At 48.6% G+C, this 21,762-nt stretch overlaps 2 protein-coding genes across 6 annotated transcripts; both read right to left on the bottom strand.

Annotated features, from left to right (window-relative positions):
* Positions 1-1,739: 1,739 nt before the first annotated feature.
* LOC121099314 (pyridoxal phosphate binding protein) lies at positions 1,740-6,740 on the bottom strand. 2 transcript variants are annotated; one of them, XM_040618127.1, is made up of 8 exons: positions 6,608-6,740; positions 6,072-6,179; positions 5,809-5,844; positions 5,158-5,233; positions 4,845-4,979; positions 4,499-4,641; positions 3,782-3,880; positions 1,740-3,432 (listed from the first exon to the last, which is right to left on the bottom strand). In XM_040618127.1, the coding sequence occupies exons 1-8, from the start codon at positions 6,701-6,703 to the stop codon at positions 3,295-3,297; spliced, it is 831 nt and encodes a 276-aa protein (XP_040474061.1). In that variant the 5' UTR covers positions 6,704-6,740; the 3' UTR covers positions 1,740-3,294. The 2 variants fall into 2 exon arrangements, with proteins under 2 accessions (XP_040474061.1, XP_040474062.1); XM_040618128.1 differs by lacking the exon at positions 6,072-6,179.
* A 1,778-nt stretch (positions 6,741-8,518) lies between these two features.
* ERLIN2 (ER lipid raft associated 2) lies at positions 8,519-21,398 on the bottom strand. Of its 4 annotated transcripts, XM_040617956.1 has the most exons (11): positions 21,234-21,398; positions 21,053-21,134; positions 20,691-20,737; positions 20,145-20,206; positions 19,145-19,270; positions 17,139-17,212; positions 16,659-16,717; positions 15,291-15,382; positions 14,856-14,945; positions 12,535-12,614; positions 8,519-11,423 (listed from the first exon to the last, which is right to left on the bottom strand). In XM_040617956.1, the coding sequence occupies exons 1-11, from the start codon at positions 21,338-21,340 to the stop codon at positions 11,214-11,216; spliced, it is 1,029 nt and encodes a 342-aa protein (XP_040473890.1). In that variant the 5' UTR covers positions 21,341-21,398; the 3' UTR covers positions 8,519-11,213. The 4 variants fall into 4 exon arrangements, 3 of the variants coding, with proteins under 3 accessions (XP_040473890.1, XP_040473892.1, XP_040473891.1); XR_005831434.1 differs by lacking the exons at positions 8,519-11,423; positions 15,291-15,382; XM_040617958.1 differs by lacking the exons at positions 8,519-11,423; positions 12,535-12,614; positions 15,291-15,382; positions 17,139-17,212 and having other exon boundaries at positions 14,861-14,945.
* Between the last annotated feature and the right edge of the window lie 364 nt (positions 21,399-21,762).

Here is a 21,762-nt window from a genome sequence, read left to right as displayed (position 1 = left end):
CAGGGGGCCAAGTTGCCTGAGCGGGGAGTGGTTCATTAAGAGGCCAAGGAGCCTTTCATCTCCAGCTTGTTGGCTCCACTGCAATGACCAACAGTTACCATCTGCTGGGTGACCTCTGTGGAAGGAGTGGGTGGTCTGCACCCTGCTCCCCCCTGACAGGTGTCTGGCATCACCAACACCACAGATCTGCACTCTCCTGGCTCAGGCCTGAGGTGGACACCTCAAGGAGGAACAGGAGGTGCTGGTGGGCACTGCCTGCTGCACCAGCTTCGGGGAGGCTTGGCCACTGGAGGAGCACGGCAAAGCTGTAGAGCATGACATAGCCAGAAGAGAAAAGCCAGTTTGAAGCACGATGGGTGGCAGAAACAGCTGCAGAGGAAGGGAGCAGAAGCTCACACTGCTCTCCTCTCCAGCGCCCTGTCACAGCCCAACACTGGCCACTGCAGCTGCAGCCAGCGCTGCTGTTCGGGCACAGCACCCAAGCTGCTCCCCGTGGGGCACCCGCACAGCCTGGACACGGCCCAGCCAGAAGGGAGAGGTGTCCCACAGCCAAGAGCATTCCCAGCGCCACGTGGCACGGCCCTGCAGAACCAGCGAGACGTGCAGCTCTGCCACATGCTCACGCAGGAGGCCACCACCAAAGCTGACGGAGCCCTAACTGTTTTAGCAGACAGTACGCAGGCAGATCAGAAAACCAGAAGACCATACGCTGTCATGAGCTGGTCTGCTCCTAAAATACCACTGTGCTGAGCCAGAGCTCCAGGGCACGGAAGCCAGGACAAGCCTTGCCCTGCCCCACGGCCACCCGCACACACTCACCTCCCAGTTTACGCCATTTACTACTGCATTAAGCTTGGCCAGCGTCCAGTTCCAGCTCAGGAAAAAAGCACAAAATGCCTGAGAGAGGAAAAGCAAGAGGGGGCATGAGCCACGACGCAAGATAATTCTCTATGTAAACCCACCCCACTGTTCTGTGCTTGAACAGAAAGAACTGCAGCAGCGCAGCGGGTTTTGGAGTCACAGGCTGGTGGGAAAAGGCTGTTGGCAAGGGGTGAGCAGAGCAGGGGGGTCCGTGATCTCCTGCTCGGGCTCAGAACCACCTGCTCCGGGGCTGGGCTAGCTCTGTAAGCTCAGGTAGCAGATCGCTTTTGCTCCTTATTTGCTACGGAGAGCTCTAGCCAACATTTTACAAGTAGCAAACGCACTGCAGGGACACTGGCAGTCTTTGTCCATTGGAATCAAATTCAGATAGAACCAGTGTCCTGACTTTGTTTTTGTAAAATAAACGAAAGGCTTTTCATGTTGTGAAATCTGCAAACATGAGGATGTGTGGTCAGTGCGTGGCGCTGAAATTCCGGGAAGACAGAGGTGGAAGAGGAAGGGATTTAACTTCAACCATCGGATGGGAAATAGTTATTTTTGAGGCTCACTATTGATCCGTACCTGTCCGAAAGCAGCCGAGGAGCTGCTGTCCCTTCCTCGGTGGGCCAGGAGCGCTGCCCCGGACCTGGGGAGCACTGCCACCCAGAGGGCTTCTCCACAAACAGCTCACGCCACCTGACATCTCGCCCAACTCAGCAGCTATTTTTTTCCCCCTTCTGATCAAAGCAAGCTCGGCTTTCGGCTGTCTTTCAAACCACCCTCCTCCCTCCATCCTGAGACAAGCAAGTCTCGCTCAACAGCAGCTCCAGGTTAGGGAAACAGCTTCAACGACCACTCAGGGCATTTATTCACAAGGCTGGAACATAAAAATAACATCTTTAATAGCTTTATAGTTGGCACAGATGGTATTAAAACTCACTACTTTTTATTAATAGACTATGAAACAACACATGGTGCAGTGCCGAGGAGGGCAGCTCAGACTGCATGTTGCTTCTAAACCATGTAGCTATGACAGGTTGGTGTTAGAGTTGACTCTTTTCATTTACATTCAGCTTTTATAGTCAGAGAGTAAAACCAACAGCTAGATTTAACCACACGCACACAGAGAAAAGCCTGGGAAGGATGTTTCTGCTGGCAACCGATGTCCCCTCCTCTTAGCAGCACACAAAAGCCCAAAAAAGTAGTTGTAACACAGGTTACAAGAGACTTGCCATAGCTACCATTGGCCAAATGACGTGACACAATGCAGGGGCTTCTGCTCACATCTGAATGAAAGTTACTGCAGTGAGAGTGTCTTGTTTCCCTTTTCCAGGAGAAGTAAAGGCTAGATCAGCACTTAAGATATTAGGACATAGCCTAGAAGCTCTGTCAGTGGCGAAAGGATTTTTTTTCAGGAACCTAGAAGACAGTGGAACAATAATACTTTACTTTCTGAAGTACTTTTCCCAAAGGGCCTCTAGCAAAGCTCACCGCTGCCCTGTGAGACAAGCATTATTATTCTCATACAGATGTATATGGGATGGTGGAGGCACCAAATGGTTAAGTGACTTGCCTTGGAAAGCAACAGCAAGCTGATGGTAGACCAGGGACCTTGCAGGAAACCCCCATTCTGACCAAAAAGAACTTACAACATCAAGAACTCCTACGCATGGTGAAAATAACTCCTTATAACACTTCACAAGAGGGGAAGGGGAAGGTTGAAAGCATCCCAGAAGACCTGAGCAGACATGGAACCAGGGGGAAAGGTTAGCAGTGTCAGCCTGAAAAGGACACATATAAACTTCAGCCAAAAAGACACTCCCACACTTGTGATCTGCATCCAAAACATTACGCCACGAACTTATGCTGGCAGCTGCTCTCCTTATCCATCCTTGTGTGCTTGTTATTCATCCTCTGTTTAAATGGATACAGTCACAGTATGTCTCTATCGCAGTTTCTAAGCAAGCATCCCTCAGTAGTGACCATGTGCAAAATTTTTATTTGGGGAAACATTTATAGGTCTCTGGCAAGATTATAACTTGTTTAATGAAGAATTTAGTCCTCAGTGAAAACATAATCACCGACACTGCTGCAGCTAAATCTTGCTCATTAGCAATTCCATCCTGACAAATGTTAGTTTGTTCAACCTATCATCCAAAAGTCACTGTTCTTAACCACCTCGAAGGAGCCAAGATACCAGTCACTTTCAAACATAAATTTTCTTATTTGTTGGTTATAAAAATTTCCAGTTTCTATGGGTACTCTATAATCACAATAAATTATGAGGCATTTCTGGGCTCTGCTCTGTTACGAGGAATTCCCTCTCACCATCGTGATCTGGTGTCAACATGGAGGGAAGTAAGAATGCATAGTGAGGTCTCCCATCATCTGTCCTCTGTCGAGACCACTTTTTTTTTTTTTTTTTTCCTCCATCTAATGATCCTGCACTGTCAAGGTCTCCGTTTTGGCTTTAGTTTCAGCAGGGGCTTTGCCACCGACTGCTTTGTTGGAATAATCTCGCTCTCCAAAAATAGTGCTTCCAATCCTGACGTTTGTGGATCCAACCTCTATCTACAAAGAGACAGAAAGGAGGAGTTCAGGGCAGGGCTGCCACCCACGTCTGCCAACAGTCCGCAACCAACCTTGATGCTCGCCATGTCACAGAAGGACAGCTCCCTATATCACAGGACAGTTCCCCATGTACTCGCCATCTGCAGCTACAGCTAGGGTCTGTTTTGATCTGCAGAACTCTATCCCAGGACCAGGAGAGCTGTTTTTCACAGAACAGCACCATCGGTACCGCTATCCAAGGGCAGGCCTAAGAGGCCATTTTGGATGATGCCTGGGCTGGACTTTGGGTGCCTACCACTGGCCTGTTTGTTTCCCAAGAGAAGGGGTGGCAGAAGGAAACCAGACTTACTGCGTGCTGGAAGTCTGTGGACATGCCCATGCTCAGCTCCACCTTCTCAATGGGGAGATTCAGCTTTTCACACACTTCCTGCCGCAAAGACAGCAGCATCTAGAAGGGAGGAGGAAAGAAAAGAGGACCACACACTTGACAGCCATGCTAGCTCAGTTTCAGGGTTTCACAGATCAAGTTTTCTGCCTTTCTTTGAAGTCTCCTTCAGGCTGAACGCAATTCCCACGCTTCCCACTGAAGCTTGCTCTGCAGCATCGTAACAGTACCTGGAGATTTCCCATTACACGCTGTGGCACTGATGACACATGTACTTACAACTCTACACATCTTCTGAAGACATTAAATTATCACACCAGCCTGACAGACAAGGAACACAGACCCAGTTCCTCTGCCTGCTGCAGCCCTGTGCACACAGTGTGCTTGACTGAAACCCCAACTGAAAGCAGGACCAGAGGATCCAGGGCAGTAATTGCTGCACAAGGTGCCCCTGCTAATACCCTGGCTACAGCTTCAGAGAAGAGATGCGACCAAACATGTATGGGCTTCTGGCCTCTGCAGAAACAAGCCCAACACCTGCATCAGTACTGATACCTCAGAGCTCTGTACTACTCTGAACAAAGTGTTTCTATTGACAACTTACTGGTTTGGCTGGGATAGACAACAGACTGTAATGGGAGGCCAGCCAACAGCTGACATTTTCTTCTAGCAAAATCTTACCTGGAAGTCAGGATTTGGCCCCTTACTAAGGTCATGCCCGATGCTGCCAATCGTCATCAGCCCCACAAATTCCAGGCTTGGACACTTGTTGATGACATGCTCCACAGCAGCTGTAGTGTCTCCGGGAGGAAGGCCATGCTTACCTGGCAAAATGCCGGGAGATTTGTGTCAAGCTCTGCCAGAGACCTGACCTCCCCTCCCCGCAGCCAGGCAGTCACAAACAGATGAGCAAGTTTACTCCTAGCTTAGAGAAACACTTTAACAGCTCAAACCAACCCATCCCACTCAGGTCGTTTCTGTCAAGTCAGCAGGACAGACCTGCATATCATCAAAAAAGGCCACTTACTGTCTTCTCCACTCGTGTTAACTTGCACCATGACCTTCAGCTTCTGAGCTGACCCTTTTTTCTGCCATGAGCTGTTGACTCTGTCTGCCAGTTTCACAGAATCCACCGTTTCCAACATGAACAGGTTAGGGACGGCTGGGGAGAAAACACAGGCTGAGGGCAATTCCGCTGGCAGAATATTTTTTGTACCTACAACTCAGCTGGCTCAGAGACACAAGCAGCGGTAAGTTAATGTACATGAGGCTGTTATCATTTGAACATTGGAAGACTCTTGCCCACAAGGTCACCCCACAAAAAATTAAATAGTGTTTACCGATCAACTTGTTGACATTATTTTTCTGCAGATGGCCAATAAAATGCCACTTAATCTCCGGACATGATGACAGAATCTGAAAGCAGACAGGAACAGTTGTTTGAATGACAATTCCCTCTGCCCCCCCACAGTACTTAAGTCTTACGTTTGCTCACAAACAAAATACCAGACACCCAATCTTCTTCTCTTGTTTACCCTGAAAGACACATTTCAGGCAGTGCTCCTAGTGTTTATTGAGATTGCTTCACAGCCTGGAGAGGAACAGAATGGTGGCTGCAGAGCATTACACCGTGCACGGGAAAAGCAAAGCTCTTTTGTAACAGTCATAAAATGATGTTTTCCCCAAGCTGAATGTTACCATTTTTTTTAAAAGCGGGCTGTGCATCTCCTACAGCAGAAAGCACAAAAGGTAAAGCATTATTCAGAAAAATACTTCATGACTAAGGCACATGTATTCACAGAATCCTCTCCAGCCCACAAGGCAAGGAGACGGAATGGGGCTGAGATAAAGTGCTAAGAATAACCCCACCATTTATCTGAAAAGACAAGGATCAAACAGCCTCCAAATCCCTAAAACTGGGACTTCTGCTGAACAGCTCTCAGGACACAGCTACACAGGGAGAGAGGATATATAAAGAACTGCCTACTTACTCTGGAGTCTGATGCTTTTTCTAGCAGCTCTTGAACCTAGGAGAATCAAAGACAATCTCTCGTTAGAACCATGCCAGATGCACCTGCACCACAAGAGCGGTCTCTTTGGAACATGTGTCCCTGGGACCAGCGTGCCCCTCGCTCAGACGAGGGCAGAAGCCCGGCACTGAACCCCAGCCCAGCTCCCCAGGCACACTGGGTGCCCGGTGCCTGCCCTAGGTGTGGGGGCCCACCCGCAGCCCCGTGGGGCCCAGCCAACTCACATAGTTCTCCCCAAAGCTGCGCTGCCCGTGGCTGTAGGCATCAATCACCATCTCTGCCGGCTTCGTCTTGCTGACGGCCACCAGCCGCGGCTGCACAGCTGGCAGCCCCTGCAGAAGCACCCAAGGGTGAGTGGGACACCTGGAGGAGGCCCTAACCTGCCTCACGCTCTCCCCCGTGTCCCGCAGCGGCCAGCCAGGCCCCCCAGCCCCAGCTCAAGCCCCCCAGCCCCAGCCTGGTGCTGCCGTGGGAGGGGATCAGGACGGCCTGTCCCAGTGGGACCGGCTACAGCGCGGGGAGGCCTGTCTCTAGGGTCCGTGACGGGGTGCTGTCTTCTCTGCTGGGGGGGGTCCCGACACCCGCCCCCACGGGGTCCGTGGCGATGGGGGACTGCCTTCACGGCGACGGAGGACCTGCCCTCAAGGATGCGGGGCCCGTCTCTATGGTGACGGAGGACGTGCCGCCACGGCGAGCGGGCCTACCCCGGCGGGGTAAGGGCCTTCCTCCGCGCTCCCCGGCCCTCTCCGCCGCCCCTCACCTGCGGCCTCCGCGCTGCCGCCTGCTGCACCTGCTCGGTGACGGCCCGCAGCGCCGGGCCCAATCCATCCCCGGCAGCCATGCCGGCTCTCCACATCCCCGGCGGCCCCGCCGCCTTCCGCCACACACACGCGCGCGCCGCTCCTCGCCCCGCCCCGCCGCCAATGGCATCGCTCCTCCGCGCCCCGCCGGCCAATGGTATCGCTCCTCCGCGCCCCGCCGGCCAATGGCATCGCTCCTCCGCGCCCCGCCGGCCAATGGTATCGCTCTCCCGCGCCCCGCCGGCCAATGGTATCGCTCCTCCGCGCCCCGTCGGCCAATGGTATCGCTCCTCCGCGCCCCGCTGTCCAATGGCAGCGGCGAGGCGGGGCCCTGGGCGACGGCGCCATGTTGGGGAGGTCGGCGGGCGCCATGGTGGGCGGTACGGGGAGCAGCGCGGAGGCCTGGCCACGGGGCTGGGGGCCAGCTCGGGCCGGACCCCGCTCGCCGAACCGCCCGGGGCCATCCACAAGCCCCACGGGCTCCTGAGGGGAAAGGCCGGGCCGCAGAGCCCGGCTGGGGCTGCCTGCAGTGCGCATGCTCCCCTTCCCTCCCTCACCTCCCGCCCTTCACCGGTTTTGGCCAAGACAGGCGACAAATACAGGCCAAAACTGGTGACAAACGCAGGCTGACCCCCGTGCCGTGGGGAACAGCCCTGACCGGCTGCCCCGCTCCCGCCTGGCGCTGCCCAAACCCATCTGCCTGCCCGCGGTGCTGCTGGGTGGGGGTGCAGGCCCGATGCCGGGCTGAGAGGCAGCGAGCAGAGCTGGGGGGGCACGGCTGTGAGGAACAAGCATGGCATCAGCACCTCAGATCGCTGCCATGGCACCCCACGGGCACCCCAGCCTCCCCTCGGTGGTAGGCCAGGGAGGACGAGGTGTCTACCGGCTGCAAAGGGAGAAGGTGTGTGGGCAGGAGCCCTCGGGCCTGCAAGGAAGGCGTCTGCAGGAACCCTTGGCTCTCATGACTGGAAAGAAAATCGGCAGCCAGCAGCCCCGTTTGTTCAGGGGCAAGCCCTGCCCATCACAACAGTACTGCAGAGCTATGCATGCTCCAACAAAAAACACCCCTGAAATGACAAAGCCCACCACACACCCTGAGAAGTTATGTTCTTCCCACCTGCATGAAGAGCAGTCTCCCTGGGGTACAAATTTAAATTCTTTCAGAAAAAAAACTTCATAAAACCAGGGCAGGCGACACCACTTGTTCTGCACGCCCGGTTGGAGCATTGAGGGCTGAGACAGGCAGCGGCAGCCACGCAGCTGGAGACGGCGCGGGAGGCCCCAGTGCCGTGGGGCCACGGACAATGCCAGTCTTTATCACAGCAAGTCAGATGGAAAGAATGGGAAACTGCCAGCTGGAACCCATTAACTAAAATATTTGTCTTAATGTGCAGAACTTACTCTTCCCTCCCCATATTCTGAGCAATGACAGTATTTACACAGCTGTTTTAAAATACCCAGAAGGTTCTTGCCCTTTGTCTGGTAAAACATGACAATGATTTTCTGCAAACTTTACCGAATCCTAGATATTTGCCACTGAAGTTTTGTTATCGTATTTTTCACCAATGCGGTTAGCAAAGTGGGGCTGAAAGACGCTAGCGGCATTCCTCAGCTGGCTGCCCAGCCGACATGGGACACGTCTGCCCCTCTTCTGCCGAAGCTCCACTTTCCTCTCTCCTGCTCAGTGGAAAAGGAAAAACTGTGCAGCGGCACAGGCGCGTCTCTGCCAGCACAGCACCGAGACGGCACTCCACAGCTCCACACTCTCCCACTGGAGCAGCGGCAGCCTTGATGTTACCCCTCATAAAAACTTCCCCTGCAAATATATCTACACACTGTGTTAAAGGTCATCCATGAAAAAAAGACTGATATTAAAATTGAAGGCCATTTTATTGTCATAGCAAATACCAAAATAAAAAGGCTTTTAATTCAATACATAAGAAGATCAAAGACTGTACTGGTAAAGCATTACCATGCTCCTGCCAGCAATTTTCAGGTATCAGCAATGCCACAAATCTGTATTTTCTTTGTTATACAGAGTGGGTTTAAAATTCAGATCTTCATTTCAAGATTTCAGATTATGGAAATAGGACAAAATGTCAAAGAGATGGAATAAAAATTTGCTGTAGTGACAGATCTACCCTACAAACTTAAGGAAATTATACATACAATGTAGAAACCTGAAAGAACGTGCAACAGTGGATTTTGACTTAGTGAGAACTGGTAAGATTTCAACTTGTTTTTGCTTTTTACCCTTATTACAATTTAATTACAATTTAACTAAATTACAAGAATAACTTAGCAGTAATGTTTTCAATTGAAAAAAATAATCAAGACCTATTTATTCCAAACTATTGTCTTACTGTGAAGTCATACAAAAACATACTTTATAATACCACTTTGGCTTATTTGCATCTGTTCATTAGCGAAACACACTCATGTAAAACGTAGGGTTTAGTTACTAATGGAAGCCTAACATGAATGTAGAGCAATCCCAAATGAGATCATCCTCAAAGGTTTACGTACTGTTACCTCCTTGCTAAGTTTCTGCTATTCCCTGTTCATAATCTTCCTGCAGAGACCTATTTATAATAAAGTTAGTAATATTACAGCCTACCTATTGATGCAATTTTTTGACTGCTGTGCTGTCTAATATAGTACATAGATCTGGGGGTGGAACTTCCCTTAGCTCGTATTTTCCAACAAATACAAAGATGACACACAGGAGATGGGACTTTTCTCCAGCAGAAACTGATGCATATCTTTTATGTTGCATTTTCAAGTATCAATAGTCACTCGCCTAACAGGGAAAAGAAAAGTGAAGTGAAAATACTGGGACTGGCAGCTGAAATTCATCAGCGTTCTATCTTAGTGTGATCACTTTATTACAAAGACTAATGCGTATTTAAAACACTTGAAGAGTAAAACCAAGTGTAGTAGGTAGCAAGCATTTGGGGCATAAGATTGTAAATGCAATAGGCTGGTCTCTGACAACTAAGCAGTTACACTCACATCATCTCATATTAGTGTGTTGGCCACAAATTGTAACAGCAATTAATAAACAGGCTCTCCTGCCAAGTGGCAGATGGATTAGGGGAGAGGAAAAAAAAATAATGTTCTCTCTAGGCCAGAACTTTTGTCTTTAACACTCAAGTTTTGCATGTGCGTAAAACAAAACCCTATTACCTCTTTGCATCTGGTACGTGAAGAATTAATCTGTTTTCTGAAGTGAAAAGGTACATTATATAGCATTGTTCTGAGCAAAAAAAGGGAAAATTTATCTTTGACAGTTCAAAGAGAAGAGGTTCTTTTCTTTGCCCTGTGACTTTTCAGTGTGATGTTTTGTGTCCTTTGCTACTAGTCTATCTTCCTTTCACAAGGTCTGTTCAGAAAAAAACCCCAAAGCCAACAGTAACTGGGTTCCATTCATTTCAGTTTACCTGCATGTCCTCTTCCTAATAAGACACTGTAAACACTGACATCCAGTTGGCCTTGCAGAGAGGCAGATAACGTACTGTAATGACCGCAGGGACTAGTCATTCAAGAAGTTATTCACCAGCAAGGCTTTTTGCAAGGCTCCCTGAGACAAAAATTCTTTTCTCCCTAGCTTTTCTAACTATGACAAGTACCGTGCTTGCAGTCTGGTTTCACTGAAAATCAAGTCCAGTTATCCACTAGCAAGACACTGCCTCCATTGGCATGCCTACACCTCTGGCCTAGCAGCTAAATTGCTGGAAAAAGCCTCAAAATACAGACTCCCCCTTTGCTCTCCCCAAATATGACAAATGGAAAACAAACCAGTGTTAAGACAGAAAATGAACAGTCTGGGTCACTACCTGCGTGACATGTGGTCTAAGGCTTAAATCCCCCCACAGAAACCAGGTAACCTGAAGGATTTCAGCTGAAATTTTTAACTTGCTGTGCACATGGTCACAGCTGCCCTACCAAGGCAAAACACATCAGCTCACACCTCAGTAAAAGGTGATTTTGTGCACTTGCTACATCTTGCACTCAAGACAGACCTGGAGCACAGACACAGGCCATTAGATTATCCCAGTTCACCACACAACTGGCAGTAACCTACCACTTGGACAAGGTCCGGGCCTTCAAGCAGACACGTGTAGTGTACAAAAGTCTAGCACCTTTTTTGAAAAGGGGTTTGAAATAAAGTACTCTAAATTTCCAAAAAGAAAAAAAACCAAAACAAGAAGTTGTAGCAGCAATTCCCCTCCCTCCAAAGCCTCAAAAATTGTTAACTTACAGCTGCTATGAACCACCTCAATGCAAGGTTAAGTACCCATCTAAGCTGGCTGCAGAACAGAGTCTAGCTGGTCTATGTGTCCAAGAGCAGGGAGAAGTGCATCTAGAGGACACACCTGGAACTGGCTGCTTAGAAGTTACCAGAAAACACACCCCATAAATACCAAAGTCTTTGTGTCTAATTGTCATACAAAAGAATGAAAGGATTAAGTCTGATTCCTCTTTCAGTACAGGAAAGGGGGAAAACAAAAAGGAACTTCCCAGTTCATGTCTCTTTTGATATAAAATTAATAGAAATCTTTCTTTTCAGTTGATATTATGAAGTAGTTTTGTGTCCTCACTGGTTCCTGCCCCATCCTCTTCTTGGATTCCTTCTGCGAGTCCCTCTGCAAATTTGGTCTGGCTTCCTGCATAGTCCATGAACATGTTGGGAATATCTTTACCAAAATATATCTTGCTGTTTGCTGCGATAGCCTTGTATTTCATCAGCTGCAAGTACTCAGGAGTTAACTTCAGCTGCACAAAAAGAAAACTGATCACCAACAGCTCATATTCACTTAAAAGCAAATTTCTGTCATCAGCATACAAGGTATCTACTTTTCCACAACACTACCAGGCACGCTCATCCTCTCTTCAGCTGAAAAGATGGAGTGCCCAGAAGAAGGCTCTCCTTCAGCATGTCTAAGTGAAGCTCTAAATCCAATGACTAAATGGCAAAATGCAAAAGTGATGGAAGCAGCTGGGGAAATGTTCAATCCAAACGTACCAGAGATGGAGATGCTTGAAAGCACATAACTCACTGAAAGCCCTTGCAATGCAAGCTACTGGAAAGAAAAATACAATTGGCTTTTTTCCAGGGAGTAGATTGACGAGTCTGTTTCGGAGAGCAGAGCTCATTTGTTCAGGATAATGACATTATAACAGAGAGGATAGAATAACTGGGACAAAACTTGTGCACAAACATCCCAGACCTCTGTCCATTCTCACTGACCCTTACAAAGCAGAAAGTCTTCCTGCTGGGATGTCCTGGGAACTTGCTGTAGGCAGTAACGAGCCTGGCAGTTCTACCCGTATAATTCCTCTGTTCCCAGGTGTTTGTTTTTTTTTTTTTTTTTTTTTTTACTTTTTCTTTTTTAGTACCAAGGCTTTATTAGTTCGGTGTATAAGATCTGCTCCACTTCTTCTTTACCTGAATGCTTGTTTACTCTAAGCCTGCCTGTCACTCTAGAGATCTCCCTGCTTTGATTGCTTGCCAGATTGCAGCTTGGGATGAATCAACATGCCTGATTACAACAGCATGAAAGGGCAACACTGAAACTGATATTTTATCTACAGAGGGAGCCATGGCCCCGTTAGCATCTAGCAGAGCTGTCTCCAGAGATGACCAGGTATTTCATGTATCCTGACAAATTCATCTGTCCAGAGAAGAAAATGGATTTGCAAATAAGGATCTAATTGTTTCAGTCTCAATGAAAACTCTTCTGAGGAGATGGCTTTGTTTTGCTTTTTGACTTAATGAGACACAACAAGCAAACAATAAACACAGACTGCTCTTTTGCCGAGTATTTCTATACAGCCTAACCTAATGAGCTCTGCTTCAAGGCACAGTGTAAGGAAATAACAATACCTTGTTAGCCTCAGCTACTTTCATAGCAGTGTAGCATTCAGCATCAGCTCTTGCCTTCTCTCTTGCAAGAAATGCAGCATCTGGAAGAGAACACATGCTCTCATATTCAGATTTTTATTTCCAGCCATGTTAGCACCATTTGCAGCTGGAAACCTTTTAAAGGGGCCAGTACCACATCTAAACTGTACAGGATACAACAAGGGGAAGAGGGAACAAAATGGGATCTCAGTTTACATCTAAAACGCTGCAGGATGATAGCATTAAGTAAGTAAATTGCATCTGCAACTGAAGACCTCAAAGCATTTTACAAACATAAGGTTTTTATTACCGCCCCTGTCACGCAGGCCGAGAACACTCTTTCTTCTCTAGCCAGCCACTAACGCTAGTGCTGAAAACACAGCAACTGTTCCACTGCAGAAATGGTATTTACCCACGACATTTGCACAGGACTCCAAGAACAGCAGAGCAGACTGCTCTACAGATGAAGTCTGGGACTGTGAATGCAATTCCCCAGATGGGATTTTTGTCTGGGATACTGAGGTTAAGATTCTGGCATGTAGAGGCAGGCGATTTTAACCTTTACAGGCTCTGCCCCTTGGACAGATGTTTCTCTACAATATCTACAATTGCGTAAAGGGTCTGATCCTACAAGATACTGAAATTCCTCCACTGACTCCTAGCAGAGACATTTAAGGGAAGAAGCACTTCCCCTTTCTGCACTGCACTCCTTTTGTTTTCTTCTGTTCGATATCCGGCCACCATGTTAAGGCTAAGACGAGTGTATTCCAGCTGGTTCAATGTGATCTCTTGACATTCCTTCTACGACAGGAGCCACACGATTGTAATACATGCCAGTCTGGATTTGAGTTGCACAGCTGGATAAACCATTTGTTTACCTATACTAGCAGGGAGCCCTGTGAGCTGCTACACTTAAAAATCATGTAAGCAATTGGATGGTTTGGCTCACGACTTTCTCTTTTTTTGACTAAAAGGAGCGGTTCCAGTCAGAGACACTGGAAAGAATGAGGGAGACAGGAATCCTCTGCCACTGCAGAGTTGAACTGAAGGCCTGACACCCGGTGACACACATTTATAAGAAATAAAAACCATTGTACTTCTGTGGAGAACTTCTTAATGAGAACCTGCTGATCTGTAAAATGCTTAATTGGCTCCTCAGTGGCCTTCTGCAAAGCTTGACAGGGCCTATAATGAATGTAATTGAAAATAAGGGCTTGCCACTCTGAGCAGGAAATGCAGACCCCTTTTCATGTCCTGGAATTTCCTTGACAAAGCATTGTATCAGACGGGTGAAGGGACATCTCCTTAACAGTATAACCTCCTAGAAAGATCACCTTGAGAAAGAGTTTTAAGAGGTGCAGTCTGCAAAGAAACATTGCTATTCCTGCCTCTGGTCAATCCTAGTTCCTAAAAGTAGTTAGCTGCAAAACTAAAGGAGGATGAAAAAGCAAAAATGCAAACTAAACAGATATTACAGATTTATCAGCTAAAACAAAAGACTACTTTTCCAAAAGAAGCATCTCCCCCTCCCCTTCTCTCAACCTTTAGGAGCTGGAAGCTATATAAGACCCCTGCTGCTGCATTCTGTAATAGCCAGACTTTGTTTTCTAAATATTTCACACTACACAAAGAACTAAAGCTAAATTTGCGTACCTCTTCTTCCCTCCAAGAAAGAGACAGGTTCTAGAAGAATCTTAAGCCAGAAAAGAATAGAAAGCTTCTACAAACCTACCCTACTGCAGATAACTGGGAGATGCGGCTGTCCCCACAAGACCGCACAGTAGTATTTTAGGATGCTTCCACTTCTCTTGTGAGAGTCTGCAGCCATTATCCAAAACCTGACACGACCTCTTTTAGGAAGACACCAGCCTGCCATTCCCTTCCAGCACACTCGTGACAACTATACTTCCTGCACTTTGGTTATATGAAGAATCACCTAAGAATCTGGAGTCAAGCTTCACCAACTTTGTCATTGCCCCGGTACCCTGAACGCCTTCTGCTATCCCGACTGATCTACCCCCCTGAAAACCTCACTGCAAAATAGGCTGCGAACACGTTGGGAGAATCTGTGTATTGAGACACATTTATTCAGAACTCAATGCATTACCATAAGGTACCACAAACATGGGCTAAAATGAAAGACTTCAGACCAGTAACTTCACCCCTGTGAATGTCAGCTTGGATTGAAGAACACAGTCAATATACACACTTTAAAAATGACTTAACTCCATGGTGAACTGCTTCAGGACTTTCAGATAAAATTCAACACAGAACATTTACTTACTGGAAAGCTCACCACTCACCTTCAATCTCTGAAATTCGCTTCTCTGTTTCCTTTTCCATCACTTTCTGTCCGTAAGTTATTTCAGCAACTTGTGCTATTTTCTCTGCCTCTGAAACGAAAAAGAACACATTCACATTGTCATCACGTAGTCTTTCTAATGCCAGAAGCAGCTTCACCCATGAATGTCCTCACCACCCCCTTCTGGTGAAAACAATCGTGGGAAGAATTTTCAGCCCTCAGAAGGCATCAGTCTACGTTTGTAAGCAAAGCTGGAATCCACTTGAAAAACTCTTCTGAGTTTTTTTGGAAGAGTTTCAGATCAGCTGCAAACATATGCAGCAGAGAGATCACCCAAAACTGAACCAGGAGCATCTCTCCCTGGTGCCTGGGTTCCTTTTGCTGCCTACCCCACCACGCTCCGCTAGTTACTGCCTTCAAGCAAAGATATACAGACCGATGAGAGCTTTCTTCCTTTCTGTCTCCGCTTCCTTCTCCACCACCTTCTGCTTCTGTGCTGCAATCAGCAGCTTTGTCTTCTCACTCTCCCTAGTAAGCCAGAAGAAGCCAGTTACAAAACATGAGCTTACTGAAGTGGTGTGGTCTACCACACCTCCAGGATGAGCCGCTGGCTCAGTCCTCCTTCCAGCACATCTTTAGGGCAGGCAGCAATCAGGAAAGTGAGTGCACATACCTGCACACACAGAGCTTTTTTTCTAAACCAAAGCATCTTTTCCTCTCCCCTCCATAGCAGGAAGACTTTTCAAGCCAGTGTGAAACACTACCTCCTACTCTCTGCAGGCTGCCATGCTGCCTTCTACAAGAGGCAGGTCACAGACCATACACATCTGTAAGTTTTCTGGGCTACTGTTAATGAAGATATTATTTAAACAAAGTAAGACATGAAAATCCTCTAAAAGCCTTGCCCTCACAGCTATTCTTCTTCATTTGGAAGTATACAGCTTTGAAATCATCCTTCATTCAAACGGCTCAGTACATTTTACATGCTAAAGCCTTTTCTATCTTACTGTTTTGTATATACGCTAGTAAGTTTTAAAAGTGTGTGTATAAATAAAATACTCTGCTCCTGATCCCAATTAGGGAAGAGAGATTAGAGTCAAAACCAAGTCTCTCTCAACACATGTCCTGTTGTATTTATGGCAACAGGCTGATTTAGGATTCTGCCTATCATGACCATACCACACGTGGCTTATCACGATACCTAAAGGTCATATGAAATGCTAGGGAAGCAAAATGGACGAGAAGGATCTTATTCTGACCTACGCAGGCTCTGTCGGCAGAGTGCTCAGAGAACATAAGCGATTCTGAATGATCAAGTGCAGGAGAAGGCAGCTGCTGGCTCAGAGCATTGAAAAGGGATCAGTATGTCAAGTGCTATTAAAGAAAGTTATTTCAAAGCTTTGCAAGTCTTCAGCCTGTTGAATCAACAGTTTCTCCATCCTAGTCAAACAACAGGATTAGCGGTGGAATCCATCCACCTGCCACTCACTCACACGCACTGGGAGGCCTCTTTAAAATAGGGCCAGTGTCAAGCGCAAGGAGCCCCTTGGGCAAATAATTTCTGTGTTCAAAAGTGTTCAAAATGGAGAAATACCTTCTAACTCAGCAGTGACCTGCCTGCTACTTACAGTGACAGACATGTGCTCATCTGCTGCAGCCTCACCAGACCCTTTTTGAACAGCAGCACGAGGCTGAGAGCAGGCCTGGCAGAGGGCACTCTGATCACTGCATGCTGTGAAAACACATTAATCTGGATGACCGATTCTTTTTTGGTAACACAAAGGTGCAAGTCTCAGGCACTTACATGAGCTCATAATTCCTCCGGATTGTTTCAGGGATGTTTGGCTTTGTAACTCGAACTGCCTGGAAAGAAAGACCGAAGAAAACATAGGCAAGCAGCCAACAATCAAAAGCCAAATGGCCCCCGAGGCGGCAGAGGACGGGGGAGCTAACACTAAGGGCATGCTCTGCCACACAAAGCTTTCACATGCTGCAGAAATTGTGACAAGGTCCAAACTCCACAGAGCAAAGGTAGGACTGAATGATCTCCTGACATGGCAGATTATAACCTGGGTAAACCAGTACCCAGAATAACACCAAAAGAAAACCAACACATCAAAGCTAAGAGGAGATGGAAAGGATACTGTTCTCATTCCTCAAGTTAAACAAAGTTTGTACTGTAAAGACATTTTCTAAACAAGTTTCACAGCTTCCTATTTCCTTTTAGCCCTTACCCCTCCTTATGATCTGCACCTTAGATATCTTGAAGTGGAATCCTGATTACCTGTATAATTAATCCAGGGGCCATGGTAGTTAGGTCTTGCTGCAAGGCCAGTTTAAGGTTTTCATCAATCTGATCTGATTAGGGGTGGGGGAAAAAAGAAAAAAAAAAGGTAACTAAAAAGCCCACAAGGCAGCTTGCTGTCAACACATACAGAATTAGCTGGAATGGCTCAGATTTCTTATTCCTGGGAAGTCAAACATAAGTTTGATGTAGAAGTGCTGGGCTGAGAAAAACCATCCCTGACTCCAAGGCAGGTTCCCATCTCTCTCAGCATGTCAAGCAGCACTGACCAGCCCCAAACACTTGGGACAAACTGTAGGAACATGACAGCTATGAAATTAAACTCTTTCCCATAAGCTGCAGTTTGGAATCTTTCCGAGCCAGAAGCAGCATCTTTACGATAAAGAATCTGTGCTCTAACCCACCTCCCCCATTGATATCTTCACAACTAGATCGTGAAGTAACATGGTCCAGCTAAATCGTGACTGATTAGGAACTGCATGTGTGCCAGCAGGAGACAAAGAAAATGGCAAGGCAGAAACGTGAAATGGCTGCAGTAGTTATTGTAATAGGCTGCAAAACACTCATCAGTAATGTCTCTTTGGCTCAATGGATAACAGTGAACTCCAGTGTAGCTAAGAAATTTCAAAAGGAAATACAACCCAAAACCCCGTTTCAGTGAAAAGCTCTAAGGATAGTAGTTTTTCCAGTTGGGGCCTGCTGAGAAGTGCAAAGGGAAAATAAAAATGTAACAGCCTTGAAAGTGATCACATTGCACTCCTTGATTATTTGCTTTGGTCCCAGTTTAGCTATCTGGAACTCACCCTCATAATGAAGTTCAGCCAGGAGTTTAGGAAACAGCTGTTATCAGTTTCCTGCACCTGCTTGCAGATGTGGGGGCAGAGAATGACATAAGTCTGCTCGAAATGGGCTGTGCCAGAACTCCTGAGCCAGAAAACATTCAGCTCAAACAAAGAGTTACACGGGAGTTTATACAAGTTCCTTCTGTGCAAATCAGTTGCTTTGAGTCCATTTCAAGCAATTGTCGTCAGCAGCTGCTGACATCTGGAGACTCCATCGGCAAAGAACCCGTATAGCCGCCAGCAGTTCCATAAAGGAACTGGAGGCGAACCGAGCCCCAGTTCTGCATCTTGTGCAGAGGCATCTCAGAAAGCAGAAAGCCAGGCTCCTTGGGAAGCCCTGTTTGAACAGAAAACAGGAGTTTGCAAATGCCCCGTGTTCTTTCAGGCACAAATCCTGTCCATTTGGGGTCCAAAACTATTCACAGTGACACCTTGCCCACAGTCAGCACTGCTGTAGTGCTGAAATGCTGGAAAGGATTTCTTGTCGGTCCAAAGCCATAAACAAAACACTCAGCACTGGCAGCAGCTGTTTCTACCAAGAAACCACAACTTTTCTTCAGACTCTTTCACAATATGCTCTCCCAGCACATGCGCTCCCTGATTTCCCAGCAGCCTGCAGCAAGGGAGGGGAGGTCAGCGGGCCCTTGCCAAGAGCCCTGTTTTCCAGCACTCACTCACAGTGTCTGGGCACTGCAGCCATGTGCATGACACAAAGCTAATCAAACCCACAGGCCAGGGAGTGCTTGCTCATACTTTTTGTAACAGCAAAGAGCAGAAGACTGGCTTTCCCATCTGGACTAGCAAACCCTGTGACTGATTGAACAAGTCACATTTGCTAAACACACAAATAACGCTGCAGAATTACTGGTCCCTTCCCTAAAGCCCTCCGGTACTACTGTCAGGTTTGGATTTTTTTTTTTTGTTACAACATACTGAAGCACTGAGCACCGAAAGATAACAAGGAGTAAATGATGGCAGCTGGTTAACAATCCCGATTCCAAACAGAGGCAGCGCTGGATTAATAGGTAAAAAGTCCATCAGTTGCGGGTAGCAAGTTCTGCATCAACAGACCATGCAAATGACCACCAGAAATATCACTCAAGGAGCCATCAATCCAACACTGAAAGGCTGGGGGCAGCTCACCAAACAGCTCGATGTAGACCTCCTGCAGCGTGTGGACACTGCAGAACTGGTTCAGCTCATGGTGAATCTTGTTGAAGATGAGAGCTTTGTCATAGTCGGCGGTGTAGTTCTTCACTATGTCATATACTAAAAAAGAAGAAACGACTGTTAAGGGCTGGGATGGAGGGATGCCTCAGGCTGGGCTGAGCACTTGCAGTGAAAACCTCATGGCTCAGTCACAGCAGCAAGAGCTGCAGCGCCAATCTCACATGAGGAACACACCCACAAGAGAAGCCTGCACCACAAACAAATACTTCGTTCAGGAAAGTTGTATTTATCGCTAACATTTCATAACACACTAACCAATGTCCCGTCACATGCTTTGTAAACGGGACATCTAACTGCTAACAGCCCTCTCTGCAAGCATGCAATGGGTTGTGTCTAAGCTGCAGAATATAGAATGTGTGGTCCAACACGCGACAAGGGAAGGGCATCCTGCAGTTGGCATAAAACAGAGGTCTCAACGCAGACCACTGATGAGCCAGGCAGTTACACCACACCTGTAACCCACAGGATGTTAAAAACCATAGAATTTAAAAAAAAAAAAAAAGGCTGCACGAGTCATTCTCCTTGGGCTTCAGAGGCAGCCTTCTGCTCGCAGAAGCCTCATCTCCCCTACCTTTTGTACACCTTGTTATTCAAATCAGCGGTTCTTCACTGAAGCATACAGCCCAGCGGGGCTGTAATCATACAAATAATAAAAGTGATGGCTGATATTCAGGTATTGGTGAAGCAATTAGCAGCACAGAAAAAGTATGTGCAAGAAATAATACACACATAAACCGTCTGGGAGAGCTGGTTTAAAGCTTATGCCCATGAAGTACGAGGTTTTACAAGGTACACAGGGGAATACCTGTGGTACACTTCAGCTCCAAATAAGAGCACAACCTCTTCACCTCATGTCATGCTATCAGGAGCACAAACAATTCTGGGTGGCAGGATTCGCAGAGGTAGCACTCACCTGCACTCTGGATGAGGAAATTCACCACCTCAATTCTGTCGAAGTAAATCATCACTCCACCACTGCAAAAGGAAAAAAAAGGTGTAAAGATGAAGTTTGCTAGAGGCCAAGTGCTCTGCCTGTGCAGCTCTGAGTGGAGGACACTCCCCTCTAGTGGGCTGAGCGCAGCCAGCCGTGCAGCACTGCTGCAGCACCCCGGCAACCCCCCCAACACCCCACTCCTTGCACCAGGCTCCTGGTTTCAATTACATGTGTCTCCAGAAAGGGGATCGTGAAATGCAGGCCCAGGCTTGGAAAACTCAGTGCAGACCCTGAAGATGGCTGCACATAAGCCATCCCAGCAGGGCTCATCTTCGTCAACTTGGGCGACGAATTACAGAGCCTTCCACAGACTTCAGTTAGGGTGGTGGGAAATCCAGTCCATGAAAACAAATCTACACGTTTTAAAGCATACTGGAACAATCAGTGGGGGAAAAAAGGGAAAGGAGCCGAAGGTTTCTACAAAAAGTGAAGGACTGCAGGGGGGGTAACTGCTGGACATCTCACCTGGTACCACAAGGAACGTTTTTCACCTCATCTGTCTGCAGCGTGGTCTGAAGAGAGATTTAAGAAAGAGGCTTAAGAGACAGGATTTCCCCTGCACAAATCCTACTTGCTTACAAGCGTATGAAAAAGCTGCAGGGTTTTGCCCGCATCTCCCCCTCGCACCTCTCGGGGGAAACGCTGAAAGCCAGAGCCGAACCCGCCCCACGCAAACCAGCGAGACACACCCCGAGCCGCCTCCCCCGGTCCCGCCGCCCGGCCCCCCGCCGGCCCGGCCCCGGCCCGTACCACAGCGGCGGGGCCCCCGAGCCCGGCCCACCCCCGCGGCAGGGCCCCGTGCCCGGCGAGCAGCGCCCCTGCAGCACCTGCACTGACTTGTAGGACGTGATGAAGGGCAGCATGAGGTGGAAGCCGGGCCCGCTGGTGGAGGTCAGCAACGCCCCGCCGCTGCGGAAGGAAGGAGGGAGGGAAACAGAGGGCCGTGAGAGGCAGCCTGCGCGGGGCCCGGCCCGCCGCGGCGCTAGGGGGCCGCGGGGCCCGCCTCACCGGTAGTAGACGCCGATGTGCCCCTCCTCGATCTTGTGGATGGCCGAGAGGAAGGCGGCGGCGAGGAAGCTGAGGGAGAGCGCCGCGATGGCGCCCAGCTGGGCCATGCCCTGCGCTCGGCAGCGGCGGCCCGCTCAGCCGCCCCAGCCCGGCGCCGCCCTGACGTCATCGCAGCGCGACGGCTGCTTCCGGCGCGGCGGCGCCCCGCCAGGGGGCGGTGGAGGCGCGGGAGTAGCGGGACCGCCGGTTCGAGACCCGCCCGCGGGAGCTCGGCCCTGCGCGGACTCCAGCTCACGCGTGGGGGCCGCCGCAGGACCCCCCACAGCCCGTGGGCCCGGGCCCGGCGTCGCCGCCCCGGCCCCCCGCCGGGGAGCCCCCGGTCCCGCCTGGGCCGTGGTGGGGACAGCAACACCCAGGCAAAGGCACGCTCGGTGTCCCCCTCTGCAACTGTTGAAGGGGACTTAAAAAACACGGGAGAGACGTATAAAACATCAATAAAGGAGAATAATTTGATCTTTACACTCGATAG

Source organism: Falco naumanni, chromosome 19 (genome assembly GCF_017639655.2).
Source record: "Falco naumanni isolate bFalNau1 chromosome 19, bFalNau1.pat, whole genome shotgun sequence".
Lineage (NCBI taxonomy): Eukaryota > Metazoa > Chordata > Aves > Falconiformes > Falconidae > Falco > Falco naumanni.
Note: the sequence above shows the minus strand (reverse complement) of the source record. Positions and strands in the feature narration are given on the sequence as shown.